The sequence below is a fragment of the Mugil cephalus genome, chromosome 8 (genome assembly GCF_022458985.1).
Source record: "Mugil cephalus isolate CIBA_MC_2020 chromosome 8, CIBA_Mcephalus_1.1, whole genome shotgun sequence".
In the NCBI taxonomy this organism is placed as follows: domain Eukaryota; kingdom Metazoa; phylum Chordata; class Actinopteri; order Mugiliformes; family Mugilidae; genus Mugil; species Mugil cephalus.
In genome coordinates this window covers 814668-831123 of record NC_061777.1, presented here as the reverse complement: position 1 = coordinate 831123, position 16456 = coordinate 814668, and the positions used below count along the sequence as shown (strand labels likewise).

The 16456-nt window shown below is 43.2% G+C and overlaps 1 protein-coding gene across 1 annotated transcript in view; it reads left to right on the top strand.

The window, feature by feature from the left end:
* Nucleotides 1-894: 894 nt before the first annotated feature.
* Nucleotides 895-16456, top strand: part of c5 (complement component 5) — a 23761-nt gene continuing 8199 nt past the window's right edge. The window contains exons 1-25 of the mRNA XM_047593015.1: nucleotides 895-1059; nucleotides 3722-3917; nucleotides 4142-4295; nucleotides 4534-4604; nucleotides 4692-4789; nucleotides 5133-5215; nucleotides 5292-5382; nucleotides 5466-5574; nucleotides 7087-7219; nucleotides 7323-7438; nucleotides 7618-7806; nucleotides 9403-9606; nucleotides 9687-9899; nucleotides 10188-10337; nucleotides 10447-10573; nucleotides 10740-10805; nucleotides 11040-11234; nucleotides 11524-11608; nucleotides 12237-12319; nucleotides 13022-13161; nucleotides 13378-13605; nucleotides 13904-13964; nucleotides 14037-14126; nucleotides 14444-14656; nucleotides 14723-14798. Of these exons, the coding sequence (XP_047448971.1) occupies nucleotides 977-1059; nucleotides 3722-3917; nucleotides 4142-4295; nucleotides 4534-4604; nucleotides 4692-4789; nucleotides 5133-5215; nucleotides 5292-5382; nucleotides 5466-5574; nucleotides 7087-7219; nucleotides 7323-7438; nucleotides 7618-7806; nucleotides 9403-9606; nucleotides 9687-9899; nucleotides 10188-10337; nucleotides 10447-10573; nucleotides 10740-10805; nucleotides 11040-11234; nucleotides 11524-11608; nucleotides 12237-12319; nucleotides 13022-13161; nucleotides 13378-13605; nucleotides 13904-13964; nucleotides 14037-14126; nucleotides 14444-14656; nucleotides 14723-14798 (3254 nt within the window). The 5' untranslated portion in view covers nucleotides 895-976. The remainder of the gene's footprint in view (nucleotides 1060-3721; nucleotides 3918-4141; nucleotides 4296-4533; nucleotides 4605-4691; nucleotides 4790-5132; nucleotides 5216-5291; nucleotides 5383-5465; nucleotides 5575-7086; nucleotides 7220-7322; nucleotides 7439-7617; nucleotides 7807-9402; nucleotides 9607-9686; nucleotides 9900-10187; nucleotides 10338-10446; nucleotides 10574-10739; nucleotides 10806-11039; nucleotides 11235-11523; nucleotides 11609-12236; nucleotides 12320-13021; nucleotides 13162-13377; nucleotides 13606-13903; nucleotides 13965-14036; nucleotides 14127-14443; nucleotides 14657-14722; nucleotides 14799-16456) is intronic.

Sequence of the window (16456 nt, the reverse complement as noted above, 5' to 3'; positions counted from 1 at the left end):
CATGCTACACAGCAATGCTAAGCTAACAGCCACCAAGGCTACATGCTACATATCAATGCTGATGATGATGAGGCTGATAGTGATGCTGCTATTGAGACTGACCTGTCCTCTGCTGTCTCGTTAGCATGCTAACAGCATTACGGTTTAAAGTCTAAATTTTAGAGGCGTTAGCAAACATCTTATACTTTGTTTATTTTTTTTTTTTTTTACCGATTTACTGGCAGCTGATTACGTCAGACTCTGGTCCCTTCGGTCCCGGGTTCATCCTGTCAAAGTCCTGTTGTGTCAATAACAGACTGTAAACATCTGGCTTCTCCATCAGCTGATGTGGAGCCGTAAACTGATCCAATGACGTCGGACTCCTGATCCCGTCCAGGAGGAGGATCAGTTCCTAACAGACCGGCTCCAGATAAAGGTAAGAGACGAATCATCGGCTGCCTCAAAGACAAGACTTACAATAACTGGAGGAGTTTATTGGTTCGTCAGCTGATCAGAAGTTTAAGACGGAGCTAAAAACCAAACAGAAAGTAACTCAGTGATGAGCAGCTCCTCCACTCGTTAACTTTAACTCTGAAACCTTCGCTCAGATCAGACGATAAATCAACAGCTGCTTCACTCAATTCATTTCCTGCTCTGAGTGTCGTCTCCCTTCAGTTTGCGGTTCTTCTTAGAACCGTGAATGATGTGATGAACGGGTCTTTAACTTTAAAAACTCATGAGAACCTCCAGGACCAGAACCTGGTGTTTTACAGTGAGAGGGTGAAGCCTCAGAGTCGCCCGTGTTGTGTCAGATCTGAAAACCCCGGCTGAGTAAACTCACCTTTGGGACTGAACAAACAGCGGCAGGACGTCCTCCTCTGCCCTGTGATCTGTGGGTCCAAGAAGCCAAAACATGAGCTGATCAATAACTAACCAGGTCCGACTCTGAGCCGCTGCTGCAGCTCTGAGCTCAGTCTGTTTCCTCCTCGTCTCCAGGATGAAGCTGGGCCTCCTCCTGCTCCTCCTGCTCCTCCTGTGCGCCTCCTGTCTCTGGGGGAAGACGGACGCTGAGTCCAGATCGTAAGTCGACTCTTATTCTTCATCTTCTAATGCACAGAAATGGTCCTGGTTTGTCCAGGAGGCGTTTAGAGACACATCCAGACGTTAGGGGACATGTGTGGAACTGGTTTCTGCTGGTTTTACCTTAAACTTCCTCCAGTCCCTTAGAACCGAACCAGAATCAGGTCTAATTCAATTCAATTCAGTTTTATTTATAGCGCCAATAACAACACAAATCGTCTCAAGACGCTTCACAAAAACCAGCCTGAAACCTCCAGAGCAGCCTGAGGGAAAAACTCCCTTTAACAGGAAGAAACCTGGAGCAGAACCAGCTCATATGGAGGAACCATCTGCTGAAGACCAGCCGGGTAGAACCAGAGAAGATAGAGAGAAAAGAACAGGAGAAACAAGATAAACTAACTTCTGTCATAGATACAAACATCAAGCTGAAGGAAACATGTAGGATCTAGTAATATAACACATAGCTGATGATCTGTGACAGTTTGTGAGTATAACAGGAATCATGGGCAGGTTGGTGAATAGTTCATCTAGGTAGGAGTGGACACCTGGAGGAGGACATGAAGACTGGGACAGATGTAGTTTATGGAGCTCCACAGGTCTGATACACAGACTCCAGACCATGAAGACTGGGCTGGTTGATGAGGCCACGGCAGCAGATGTAGCTTAGAACTCCACAGGTCAGATATTCAGCCTCCAGACCAGAGACCCTCACAAGAAGATGGAGGGGAGAGAGGGAGACACAGTGGTTAGTAAATTATAAGAGATAGAAAATAAATGATAAGATATTAGAGGACAAAGAGGAGAGGACATGTCCTCAGTGCATCGTCCCCCTGCAGCCTCGGCCTATAGCAGCATCACTAAGGGACGGTTAAGTCCAGCTCTAACTATAAGCTTTGTCTAAAAGGAAAGTCTTAGTCCTGACCTTAAACGTAGAGACTGTGTCTGCCTCCAGAACCCAAACTGGGAGCTGGTTCCATAGGAGAGGAGCCTGATAGCTGAAGGTTCTACCTCCCATTCTACTTTTAGAACCTGTAGGAACCACAAGCAGACCTGCACTTAGAGATGGTAGTGATCTGTTGGGACAGTCTGGTTCTATGAGGTCTTTCAGATATGATGGAGCTCGGCCTTTCAGGGCCTTGTATGTAAGGAGGAGGATTTTAAATTCAATTCTAGATTTTAAAGGGAGCCAATGAAGAGAAGCTAATACTGGAGTAATATGATCTCTCTTGCTAATTCCTGTCAGTGCTCTTGCTGCAGCGTTTTGAATCAGTTGGAGGCTTTTTAAAGAGTATTTGGAGCCAGACAGTAACGAGTTACAATAATCCAGCCTGGAAGACACAAATGCATCAACTAGTTTTTCTGCATCACTCTGAGAAAGAATGTTCCTAATGTTGATGATATTACGAAAGGTGAAAGAAATCAGTCCTGGTCACCTGCTTTATGTGAGAATTAAAGGACATATCCTGGTCAAATATAACACCAAGGTTTTTCACAGTAGTACTGGAGGCCAAGGTAACGCCATCCAACAAAAGCAGGTGATTAGATAATGAATCTCTGACATGTTTAGAGCCAAATACAATAACTTCAGTTCTGTCTGAGTTTAAAAGTAGAAAATTACAGGTCATCCAGGCCTTTATGTCTTTAAGGCGCTTGGAGTTTAACCAGCTGATTAGTTTTATCTGGTTTCATGGATAAATATAGCTGGGTATCATCTGCGTAGCAATGGATGTTTATGCCGTGCTTTCTAATAATATTGCCTAAGGGAAGCATGTATAATGTGAATAATATTGGTCCTAGCACAGAACCCTGAGGAACTCCATAGCTTGCTTTGGTATATATAGAAGAGTTGTTGTTTACATGGACAAACTGGAATCTGTCTGACAGATATGATTCAAACCAGTCTAGTGCAGTTCCTGTAATCTTGATCACACTTTCAAGTCTCTGTAGTAGAATATTGTGATCAATAGTGTCAAATGCAGCACTGAGATCTAGCAGGACAAGTATAGAGACAAGTCCATCGTCTGAAGCCATGAGGAGATCATTGGTAACTTTAACCAGAGCTGTTTCTGTGCTATGATGAGCTCTAAAACCTGACTGAAACTCTTCAAACAAACCATTCCTGTTTAAATGATCAACCAACTGATTGACAACAACCCTTTCCAGAACTTTAGAGATAAGAGGAAGGTTGGAAATTGGCCTATAGTTGCTAAAACATCTGGGTCAAGAGTGGGTTTTTTAAGTAATGTTTAATTACAGCAGTTTTAAAAGACTGGGGCACATATCCTGTTAATAAAGATAAGTTAATCTGATTTAATATGGAGGTATTAATTAATGGATAAACCTCCTGGAGCAGCTTAGTTGAGATGGGGTCTAGAAGACAAGTAATGGCCCAATTCAAACTGTATTGGTTTTTTCAACCTATTGTACTTCATGTTGTGTAGAGGAAATTAAAAGGAAACCGAGAGGAAACTCTTCTCAGTCACATTTTAGTCATTTTTGTCTTTTATAGTTTTAGTTATTTCATCATTTGTATATTTAGTCAAACTAACACTGACAAACATTAATTTAATAGACTATTGGTTTAATGCTAAATGCTAAATGCTAACCCATCATCCATGTGTCAGTAGCTTCACTGGTCCCTGTGTGAAACACTGTGTGTCAGGTATCTGATCACGGCGCCTCGCTCGTTGCGGCTGGACGCCGTGGAGACGGTGGTGCTGCAGCTGTTTGGTTTCACCGATGATGTGACCGTCTACCTGGAGCTGAAGACGTCCCTGGCCTCCGATCACGTGCTCCTGGCCAAGGAGATCGTGACGCTCAACGCCCAGAATCAGCACCAGGCGGCCGCCAAGATCCGGGTGAGACTAGGTCCAGACCAGTCCTCCATTTCTGAGGACATGTCCCCGAGCTGGAAATGTCCTCATGACTCAAACAGCTGCTGCTTCGTTAAATCACAGCATATTTGTCGTTGTTTCTTGCTAACTGTTGTGTGGGGTTTTTCATAGCTAAGCGCTAACGGCTGCTAGTTCATGTAAATAAACGTTGATGAGTTGATGAAGCTCTTTCTCGTTGGCGTCTCTAGTTGGACCCGGCGAAGCTGCCTAAGAGTGTGAACAATGTGATCCTCCACGTGATATCACCAGAGATCAACAAGCATCAGTCCATCGCCGTCAGTCGCACCAACGGGTTCCTGTTCATCCAGACGGACAAACCGCTGTACACCCCCCATCAGACCGGTGAGAGCCCCTCCCATTTACATTCACGTCCACGCTACCGTGACAGTAGTAGTTATTTCATGTTTGGGGCTTCCAGTAAAACCCAACCGTTATTTAGCGAGGTAACCCTTTTCCTAGCGAACTGTCCTCTCATGAGGACAGGAACTGAAATGTCACATGGTCTCCACCAGGTTTTCCTTGGTAACGTTTAGTCCAGGAGTCTGTGTTAAAACGTAAACCTGATCCGTTGTCCCTGCAGTCAAAGTGAGGGCGTTCTCCCTGAACCAGGAGCTGAGGCCGGCCAATCGCAGCGTCTCCTTAGTCTTCAGGGTGAGAATCCACTGAAGCTTCTTGTTTCCCCTCGTTTCGAAGCGTTTTGTGATTGGCTCTCAGGTGAGTAACGTTTGTCCCTGACAGGACCCGGACTACGTCATCGTGGACATGGTGCAGATGGTCGACATGAACAACGGAATCCCGTCCATGGAAAACCCGTTCAGGATCCCCATCAAACCAAAGTAAAGGAGCGGAGTCATTCCTGCCTCTGTTTGTTCCTTCATTCGTCAAACGAATACAAACACACCAACAACCGAAGAACAATAAATAACATAACAGTTAAAGAAGAAAAAATATACATGAATATTATATTCAAACTCAAATGTTAGTAATAACTTTAAATTTAACAAATGTATCTGTATAAATTCCTTTGTTATTCAAATCAGGTTATTAATCAATAATTGACACTTTTCATTCTTAAGAAACATTTCATTGTGACAAACATCAGGAAGGAAGACGTGTCCACACATATATTAAACATGTGTCGGTTGGTTCCTGAACGCGCTGATGCTCATGTGGTTCCAGGTTCGGAGTCTGGTTCATCGAAGCCTCTTATTCCGGTGAATTCACCACGGCCGCGACAACTGACTTTGAAGTGAAGGAATACGGTGAGTTCACAGAGTGAAGAGGATTTATTCTGGTTGTTTGGAGTCTGATCACTGAACCCACTTCGTCCTGTGCCAGTTCTTCCCAGCATCTCCATCCAGGTGGAGCCGGAAGCAAACTACATCAGTCATGGAAGCTTCAGCAGCTTCAACTTCAAAGTCAGAGCCAGGTGAGTCACGTCCGGCCTCGTGTCCTTTTTAGATTCATTCAGATGCTTTTAACTGATTTAACGTGTTCGTGTTAAACCTGCAGGTATCTGCACGGGGCTCCGGTCTCCGACGGCATCGTCCTCCTGCGCTACGGCTACGTTAGCGGCAAAGACCGTCCGGTTATCGTCCCCAACTACGTCATCAGAGAGGGCGTGAGGAACACCTGCGAACTCTTTTTAGCTAACTCGCATTTAGCTTGTTTTGTTTTTTTTGTTAGCAAACTTTAAGGTTCTGGAAAACCATTCTTAGCCATTTATTATTATTTTTCCAACTGATTTTTAGCCTTTTTTTAACAATACGTTTTTTACCTGTTTCTTAGCTGACTGTTTTAGCTGTTTTTTTAGCTAACTGATTTTAGCTGTTTTTTTAGCTAACTGATTTTAGCTGTTTTTTTAGCTAACTGATTTTAGCTGTTTTTTTAGCTAACTGATTTTAGCTAGTTTTTAACTGACATTTTAGCTGCTGTTTCTTAATCTAACCGTTTTTAGCTCATTTTTTTTAGCTGACCATTTTTGGCTGTTTTTATCCAACCGCTTTTAACTGTTATTTAACTGTTTTATCTAAAACAGTTAAATATCTAACCTTAGCTGTCTTTTAGCTAACTGATCTTTAGATGCCTTCTTTGCTTTCTGTAGCTAATTGTTTTTTAGCTAACCATTTCTTAGCTGTTTTTATCTTTTGTTTTAGCTGCTTTGGTTTAGCTACCTTTTTTTTTAGCTAGCTGATTTTTAGCTAATTGTTTTTATCTAACTGTTTTTAGCTGTTATTTAACTGTGTTTTATCTTTTGTTTTTAGCGGGGGTTTTTTTTAGCTAACTGTTTTTAACTTTTTTTTGAACTAGCCAATTTTTAGCTAATTGTTTTTATCTGACCATTTTTGGGTGTTATTTAACCGTGTTTTATCTTTTGTTTTAGCTGTTTTTTTTAGCTAACTGATTTTAGCTGTTTTTTTAGCTAACTGATTTTAGCTCTTTTTTTAGCTAACCATTTTAGCTAGTTTTTAACTGACATTTTAGCTGCTGTTTCTTAATCTAACCGTTTTTAGCTCATTTTTTTTAGCTGACCATTTTTGGCTGTTTTTATCCAACCGCTTTTAACTGTTATTTAACTGTGTTTTATCTAACACAGTTAAATATCTAACCTTAGCTGTCTTTTAGCTAACTGATCTTTAGATGCCTTCTTTGCTTTCTGTAGCTAATTGTTTTTTAGCTAACCATTTCTTAGCTGTTTTTTAGCTAACCATTTTTTTCATAACTTTTTTTTTTAGCTGTTTTTATCTTTTGTTTTAGCTGCTTTGGTTTAGCTACCTTTTTTTTAGCTAGCTGATTTTTAGCTAATTGTTTTTATCTAACCGTTTTTAGCTGTTATTTAACTGTTTTTTATCTTTTGTTTTTAGCGGGGGTTTTTTTTAGCTAACTGTTTTTAACTTTTTTTTGAACTAGCCAATTTTTAGCTAATTGTTTTTATCTGACCATTTTAAGCTGTTATTTAACCGTGTTTTATCTTTTGTTTTAGCTGTTTTTTTTTTAGCTAACTGTTTTTAACCATTTTAAGCTGTTCTTTAGTTAACAGTTTTTTTTTCATCTGTTTTAACCTGTTTTCTGTACACTTTTTATGTGCTATGACGCTAACGGTGTGTAGTCTGACATTGTGTGTGTCCTTCAGCTGTCCTCAGCAGGTGAAGTGGACGTGACGGTCAACATGGAGGAAGTTCTGTCCAAACACGATCCACCGAAAGACTTTACCAGTGTGGTGGGGAAGTACCTGTACATAGCTATTTTCTTGGAGGAGCGCTCAGGTAGACCCCCGTACTCGTCCCACCCTGTCCCCTGTCATCGTCCCAGTTCTGTCCCCGTCACTGTCCTCGTCCCCACACGTTTAACCCTCCCCTGGTCTCTCAGGTGGCATCACTCAGGAGTCAGAGTTTACTTCAGTGAAGTTCGTTAAATCTCCGTACCGCCTGAGCCTGGTGTCCACGCCGCCCTTCATCAAACCCGGACTCCCCTACTACATCCAGGTCAACGTCACGCTGAGCATTTCAATTATGTGGTTGATATGAGTCAATATTTTTATTTCAACTATTTTTTAACAACAATACTAATAATAATAATAATAATAAAATAATAATAATAATAACAATCAGAGGGGGCTCAGGCTGCTCAGAATTAGTGTCCTGGTTCATCTCGGTCTCTGCAGGTGGTGGTGAAGGATCACCTGGACAAGCCCGTGAGCCGGGTCCCTGTTCGAGTGTTGGAGCAGCAGCTGTTCACAGAAGGAGGCGCGACGTCAGACCTGTCCTGTCCTCTGAGGTCCCAGACCAGACCGGACGGCCGGGCTAGCTTCCTCTGCAACACGCCCACAGGCGGACTGAGGGCGGTGCTGAAGGTATGGGGTCTGAAAACAAGATGGCTGCCTCCACCAAACCTCTGGCCTTGTCTGAACATAACTTGTTGTGTTCAATATTTACATTTTTTTAGTGCAAAGTCAATAAAATTTTTAACAAATTCTTTATATGAACTAATATTATTACTATAATGTTAAACTAAATTTAGATTATTTAAGTTCCACTAACAGTAAATGAACAGAGAACTGGAACCAACTCATGAGTTTTTACTAGAATTATTTACAGTGATGAATCTACACGACCTCATGAGGCAGGAATTTATCCATTTTATCCACTTTATTACTTTACTCTACTTAACCCCGACAGATGCAACACTTTACCATGCTAACGTTTTTTTAGCTAACCGTTTTTAGCTAACTGAATTTCTGGCTAACTGTTTTTTGGGTAATTGAATTTTAGCTAACTGTTTTCAGCCGACTGTTCTTTAGCTAACTGTTTTTAGCTGACCGTTTTTTTAGCTAACTGTTTTTAGCCGACTGTTCTTTAGCTAACTGTTTTTAGCCGACTGTTCTTTAGCTAACTGTTTTTAGCTGACTGTTCTTTAGCTAACTGTTTTTAGCCAACTGTTCTTTAGCTAACTGTTTTTAGCCAACTGTTCTTTAGCTAACTGTTTTTAGCTGACCGTTTTTTAGCTAACTGTTTTCAGCTGACTGTTCTTTAGCTAACTGTTTTTAGCAGACTGTTCTTTAGCTAACTGTTTTTAGCTGACCGTTTTTTTAGCTAACTGTTTTTAGCCGACTGTTCTTTAGCTAACTGTTTTTAGCCGACTGTTCTTTAGCTAACTGTTTTTAGCTGACCGTTTTTTTTAGCTAACTGTTTTTAGCCGACTGTTCTTTAGCTAACTGTTTTTAGCCGACTGTTCTTTAGCTAACTGTTTTTAGCTGACCGTTTTTTTAGCTAACTGTTTTTAGCCGACTGTTCTTTACCTAACTGTTTTTAGCAGACTGTTCTTTAGCTAACTGTTTTTAGCACTGTTCTTTAGCTAACTGTTTTTAGCTGACCGTTTTTTTAGCTACCTGTTTTTAGCCGACTGTTCTTTAGCTAACTGTTTTTAGCTGACCGTTTTTTTAGCTAACTGTTTTTAGCCGACTGTTCTTTAGCTAACTGTTTTTAGCTGACTGTTCTTTAGCTCACAGTTTTTAGCCGACTGTTCTTTAGCTAACTGTTTTGAGCTGACTGTTCTTTAGCTAACTGTTTTTAGCCAACTGTTTTTTAGCTAACTGTTTTTTCCGCCGACTGTTCTTTAGCTAACTGTTTTTAGCCGACTGTTCTTTAACTAACTGTTTTTAGCCGACTGTTCTTTTAGCTAACTGTTTTTAGCTAACTGTTTTTAGCAGACTGTTCTTTAGCTAACTGTTTTTAGCTGACCGTTTTTTTAGCTAACTGTTTTTAGCCGACTGTTCTTTAGCTAACTGTTTTCAGCTGACTGTTCTTTAGCTAACTGTTTTTGGCTAACTGTGTGACAGTATAGAAGCTTGGTACCAAAGCTGAAGAAGTTCCTACCACAGATTAGAGTGTGGAGCCTTTTGTTTCATCGTGTGTTTGCATCATTCTTGTTGTTTACTTGTTGTTGTCAGTTTGAGACGGACGACCCCTCCCTGCCCCCCTCCAGCCAGGCCAGTCTGACTCTGGAGGCCATAGCCTACCACTCTCCCAACCATCGCTACCTTTACATCGACCCCCCCATGCAGGAGCATGGCCTGGTGGTGGGAGGCTACGCTCAGGTCAAGGTGTACCTGGCCATGCCCTCCTACCTGCCCCTCAAGTCCATCAGCTACCTGGTGAGGACACGCCGCTCCAGGAAGTCTTTGCTGTCTGTCCCGTTGCCGTAGTAACCTCTGCTGTCCCCCGCCGTCCTCAGATCCTCTCTAAAGGGAAGATCGTCCATTTCGGCATCCACACGTTCGTCCCCAGCTCGGACAACAAACAGACGATCAACTTCATGGTGACGGCGTCCATGGTGCCGTCCATCCGGCTGCTGGCCTACTTCATCGTGCACGGGGAGGGCGTCTCCGAGCTGGTGGCCGACTCCATCTGGCTGGACGTCACCGATCACTGTGTCAACAGACTCCAGGTAAAAACTGACTTAGTGTCAATGTCTTCACATGAAGACCCTGTCCCACGATGAAGACGTAGAACAGGTGGACACGTCCTACCGCGTTTACTGGGATTAAAAAATGACCAGTAACTCAGAATAAAATGTTCACATTGTTTGTGTGGAACTAGCAAAAAGTTTCTCTGTCTGAGGTCGATATAATCAAAGGACAGTCAGTAATATCTACACAGCGATTAGCCACAACATTATGACCACTGACAGGAGAGAGTAACACTGTGTGTGTGTGTGTGTGTGTGTGTGTGTTAGACCTCTGTCACACTCTCCAGAATCAGCTCCAAACCAAAGGAAAAGCTCAACTTGGACATCAGGACCAATCAGAACGGTCTGGTGGCTCTGTCGGCCGTAGACTCCGCCCTCTTTGTCCTGCGGCCCACCTACAAAGACCCCGTTGCCATGGTAACATTGGTTTTCATTGAACAGTAAACAGAGAAATTCCTTGACTCCGCCCCTTCCCTCCCGCTGCCTTGCTGTTTCCGTGGTAACGCTCTGAGGTCATGTGCCGCAGGTCCTGCGTCACATCGAGCGCAGCGACCAGGGCTGTGGAGGGGGCGGGGGCAAAGACAACGCAGACGTCTTCCGATTGGCCGGCCTCACCTTCATCACCAACGCCAACGCCATGCCGTCCTCCAGCAGTAGGTGTCCTCACGTCCTCACGTCCTCACGTCCACACGTCCATAGTCACTGTGATTGGCTGGTTTGTGATGGAGGGCCCTGATTGGCTGGTTTGTGATGGAGGGCCCTGATTGGCTGGTTTGTGATGGAGGGCCCTGATTGGCTGGTTTGTGACGTGTGTTGCAGATGAGGCGTGTGAAGCCGTGGTCCGAACCAGACGAGCTGTGACTGAGCAGCAGAAAAAAGAGAAAGGTACAAACCACCAGATTCAGCCTTTATCCATCCAGTCACCTGGTCACACCTTCACCTGTATGTCCAGTTTATTAGGGTTTAATATGTCCAGTTTATTAGAGGTTAATATGTCCAGTTAATTAGGGTTTAATACATCGGTTAATTAGGGTTTAATACATCCAGTTAATTGGAGTCTGAGCTCATCCCTCTCTTATTGAACTATTAAAGTGTTTTTGTTCTGTGCTTGTGTTGCAGCCCGGACTTATGGTCGTGCAAAGCCGTGCTGTGAGCTGGGGATGGACTACCTCCCAAAGATCCTGACCTGCCAGCAGTTTGCTGAACAGTCCCTCAGGAATCGGCCTCAGAAATGCATAGACGCCTTCAGAGAGTGTTGCGAGTTCACCCAGGAGAAACTGGACCAGGATGAGACGCTGATCCTGGGACGCCACGGTCAGTCTGGAGGGAAGCTGTCTGGTCCCAACACGTCTCAACAGATTTAATCAGAGTTAATCAGTGACTGATTAAACGTTTATAGGTCACTCACTGAAATACTTGGAGTGTTATTTTAGGACATAACTGAGTTGAATCCAGATGAATGAACGTCCCATATCTGGTTCCTTGTGCTTAAACAAACGTGAACATGTATTCGAGCCTTTAACCTGCAGATTGTCCAGGACCAGGAGGTTCACGTCCCGGTCTCTGTCTCTGTCTCTCAGCTCTGTCCTGTATTTGTCCTCAGACTTGGGTCCCAACTTCGACCAGGCTCCATCTCTGGTGAGGAGCTACTTTCCAGAGAGCTGGTTGTGGGAGGTTCATCCGGTCAGGTGAAACTATTTCAACTGTATGATCCATTACTTCCAGCTAGCTATTCATTACTTTTAGCTAATGGGTTAGCTAGTTAGCTAACCCATTAGCTAACTAGCTAACCCGTTACTTTAATATAACTTGTATAAAGCTAACATTAATAGCTAATCTGTTTCTTTTAGCAGTAGATTTATTTTCATCATGCACTTTGAGAAGAAAGTCAAAACGTTGAGAAAGAAGTTGAAATATCATTAGATGAAGTGGTGAAACTTGGGACTGTGGAACAGTGTTATGGCCACTGCTGTTTGTGCTACTTATTATTTGTGCTGTTAGTTATTTATTTACATGTTTATTAAATAAGCCTCCTCTTCCAGTCTCCAGTGGTTTCTCCTGGAACTGTCCTGATACTGAGAACTAGACCGTGTTTGTAGCTGGAAGAGATTCCTCTAATTTCACCACTTCATCCAACAGCCTGCACATTATTTTATTGGAGTTTTCATCTGATCTGGTTGTTATCGTCTCTAAAGATCCACTTTATTATCATTGACTTGTTTCTCAAAGTGCATGTTGAAGGTAAATCTGTCATCTTTTGTCCCGCGTGGTCCTGGTCGTCTAACGCAATGTTGTGATTATTCTGTGCGTCTTCAGATCCGGCCTGACGCCGCTCAGTAAAACGCTGCCAGACTCTCTGACCACCTGGGACATCAAGGCGGTCGGCGTCTTCCATAACGGTGAGGTTCTTTATCTCCCACATGTTTATTCCACAAGTCACTGCTGCAGGTGGTTTATTTTCTCGATCCAGTTTGTAAATGATCTTGGGAAGCAGCGTTTGAGCAGGTTCTCGTAGAGACCAGGTGGCTCCAGTTCTCCAGTGGTGAGTGGTTCTCAGCTGGTCTGGGTTCAGCCAGTGAACTGGTGACACTGCTGATGTTTTTATTTCTCAACATTTTCTACGACCAACATTTGGGTTGCGAGCCACCGGTTGAGAATCACTGGTCATAGTGTGTAGAACCTCTGGGAGGTCCAGGACGTCTGTGAGGTTTGTTTTGGTCTTCAGGAAGGTTCTAGTGTTTCTCTCTGGGAGGAGCCACTGACCCAGAGTTCGTCCAACATTTCCCTGAAGGACGCACCGTCCACCATTTTGGTTCCTACCGCCAGGTCCACCGTGGTGGTGACGATGGCAGAGACTGAAACCAGCAAGAAGAGCTAGCTAGCTATCTACACGCTAGCTACATTCATGGTTCAGAACATGATGCTGGTACCTCCATGCTTCACCATGAATATGGTTTCACACCACAACAAACCTTATATGTTGCTGGTTTCACTGGGGAGGACGACTAGCAGACGTCTGAAGGACGTCCTCAGGCGCCGGCCGGGTGAGTTATCTTACGGCCTGATGATGACGTTGTGTTGAATGAAACTGTGTCGTCCAGGTATTTGTGTTGCTGAGCCGGTCCAGGTGTCGGTCAGTCTGCCGCTCAGCGTTGACGTCCCGCTGCCCTATCAGGTGGTCAGAGGAGAGCAGCTGGAGCTCAGCGGCTCAGTCTACAACCAGCTGGAGGACCGCGTCAAGGTAGACATCGACTACATGTCCCATGATTCTCTCTGGCTATGTTACTCATCTAATATTAACTGACACGATAAAAGAATGAAGCAAACAAAATGCACTGACCCGCCGCCATCTTGGTTCTCACCTGTCACAGCTGCAGCAACACATCACGGCTTTGTTGTATTTAAACGCTACATCCGTTATTAAACGTATAAACGAAGTTTTTTCCGCCTCCCTCAGTACTGTGTGACGCTGAGCGTCGGCCCGGCCATCTGTCTGATGGACTCACGGCCCCTCAGCGATGAGCTGCACTCCACAACCTGTACCTGGAAGCACCTGTCTGCAGGGGGGGTGGGCAAGGTGACGTTCACGCTGCTGGGCCTGGAGCCCGGAGAACACACCCTGACCTTCAGCCTGAGGACCTTCGGTCGGCTGGCGGACGTCGTGAAGAAGAAGCTGAGGGTGGTGGTAGGTCGACCTCCTCCATCAGACACTGTTCACGCATCAGTTCACCATTAATAACCATAAAAAGAAATATTTCATAAATACTGTCGACATCATATGTGTTAAAGTGCAGTTATAACGTCATTAACAGTTCAGATTTAATTAATTTACTTTTAAACTAATATTTTATGTAATGATGTTTAGCCAACATGTATAGAAAACACTTTACTGTGAGAGTTTTATTCCAGAGCAGAGCTTCAGCCTGACTCTGGCTCAGTGCGTTGATGTGAAGTAGCTCTGATCCGTGTTCCTGTTGTTTCAGCCTGAAGGACTGAGACGGGAGCAGTTTTCTGCCGGGCTCCTGGACCCGCAGGGAGTTTACGGTACGTCGGCGGCTGCTATGACCTCACTGATGACGTAATGAGGTCAGATGATCAGCGTCGGTTCTGTTGTAGGAACGGAGAAGATGAGCGTGGAACTGAAGAACAAACCACCGGCAAACATGGTTCCCAACACAGACGTGGAGAGGATGCTGACCGTCAACGGTGAGAAGAGATCAGAGATGAGATGAGATGAGATATGAGATGAGATATGACATGAGATGAGATATGAGATGAGAAGAGATCAGAGATGAGATGAGATGAGATGAGATGAGATCAGAGATGAGATGAGATCAGAGATGAGATCAGAGATGAGAAGAGATCAGAGATGAGATGAGATGATATATGAGATGAGATCAGAGATGAGATGAGATATGAGATGAGATCAGAGATGAGAAGAGATCAGAGATGAGATGAGATGATATATGAGATGAGATGAGATCAAACACGAGACGAGACGAGGATGTTTCTTTCTGTTCCAGGGGAGATTCCAGGTGAAGCAGCGTCCATCGTGAACGACCCCGACGGCCTCCGACAGCTCGTCAACCTCCCGGCCGGCTCTGCGGAGGCGGAGCTTGCCGGGCTCCTCCCTCTCCTACAGGTGTACCAGTACCTGGAGAAAACCAGGAGCTGGGGCGTGCTGGGACGGAACATCGACAAGAACTCGGCCGACATGAGACAGAAGATCAGGGAAGGTGAGGAGGCGTTACCGAGGCGACGACGGGAGGAGAGAACGGCTCATTAACAGTGTTTCTGCTCAGGTCTGATCAGCATCAGCTCCTTCAGAGGAGGAGACTCCGGCTACAGCATGTGGATGAAGAGAGAACCCAGCACCTGGTACGCCATCCATTCATCCATTCATTCATTCATCCAATCATCCATTCATCCATTCATTCATCCATTCATCCATTCATCCATTCATTCATCCATTCATCCATTCATTCATCCATCCATTCATCCATTCATCCATTCATTCATCCATCCATTCATCCATTCATCCATTCATTCATCCGTCCATCCAATGATTCATTCATTCATTCATCCAATCATCCATTCATCCATTCATCCATTCATTCATCCATCCATCCATCCATCCATTCATTAATTCATTCATTCATTCATCCATCCATCCATCCATTCATTCATTCATCAATTAATTCATTCATTCATTCATTCATTCATCCATCCATTCATCCATTCATTCATCAATTAATTCATTCATCAATCATTCATTCATTCATTCATTCATCCATCCATTCATCCATTCATCCATTCATTCATTCATCAATTAATTCATTCATCAATCATTCATTCATTCATTCATCCATCCATTCATCCATTCATTCATTCATTCATTCATCAATTAATTCATTCATCAATCATTCATTCATTCATTCATCCATCCATCCATCCATCCATCCATTCATCCAATGATTCATTCATTCATTCATTCATTCATTCATTCATTCATCCGTCCATCCAATGATTCATTCATTCATTCATCCAATCATCCATTCATCCATTCATTCATCCATCCATCCATCCATCCATCCATTCATTAATTAATTCATTCATCCATCCATCCATCCATTCATTCATCAATTAATTCATTCATTCATTCATTCATTCATCCATCCATTCATCCATTCATTCATCAATTAATTCATTCATCAATCATTCATTCATTCATCCATCCATTCATCCATTCATCCATTCATCAATTAATTCATTCATCAATCATTCATTCATTCATTCATCCATCCATTCATCCATTCATTCATTCATTCATCAATTAATTCATTCATCAATCATTCATTCATTCATTCATCCATCCATTCATCCATCCATTTATTCATTCATTCATTCATCCATCCATTCATCCATTCATTCATTCATCCAATCATTCATTCATCCGTCCATCCAATGATCCATTCATCCATCCATCCATTCATCCATCCATTCATTCATTCATTCATTCCTCCATTCACACATTCATTCATTCATTCATCCATTCATTCATCCATTCATCCATCCATTAATTAATTCATTCATTCATCCATCCATTCATTCATTAATTCATCCATTCATCCATCCATTAATTCATTCATTCATTCATCCATCCATTCATTCATTCAATCATTCATACATTCATTCATCCATTCATCCATTGATCCATCCATCCAATGATTCATTCATTCATTCATCCATTCATTCATTCATCTATTCATTCATTCATTCATTAATTCATCCATTCATTAATTCATCCATTCATCCATTTATCCATCATCCATCCATCCGTCCATTCATTCATTCATTCATTCATTCATTCATTCTACCAAACATGACAGTAGTTCTGATTGGTCAATAAGACATGTATCAGCATTACAGTGCGGCTGCCTCATAACTAAAAATGTTGTTCCGCCAAGTCTGTGGCAACACTGTGTCCGTCTCCATGGCGACACTGTGTCCGTCTCCATGGCGACACTGTAACTGTC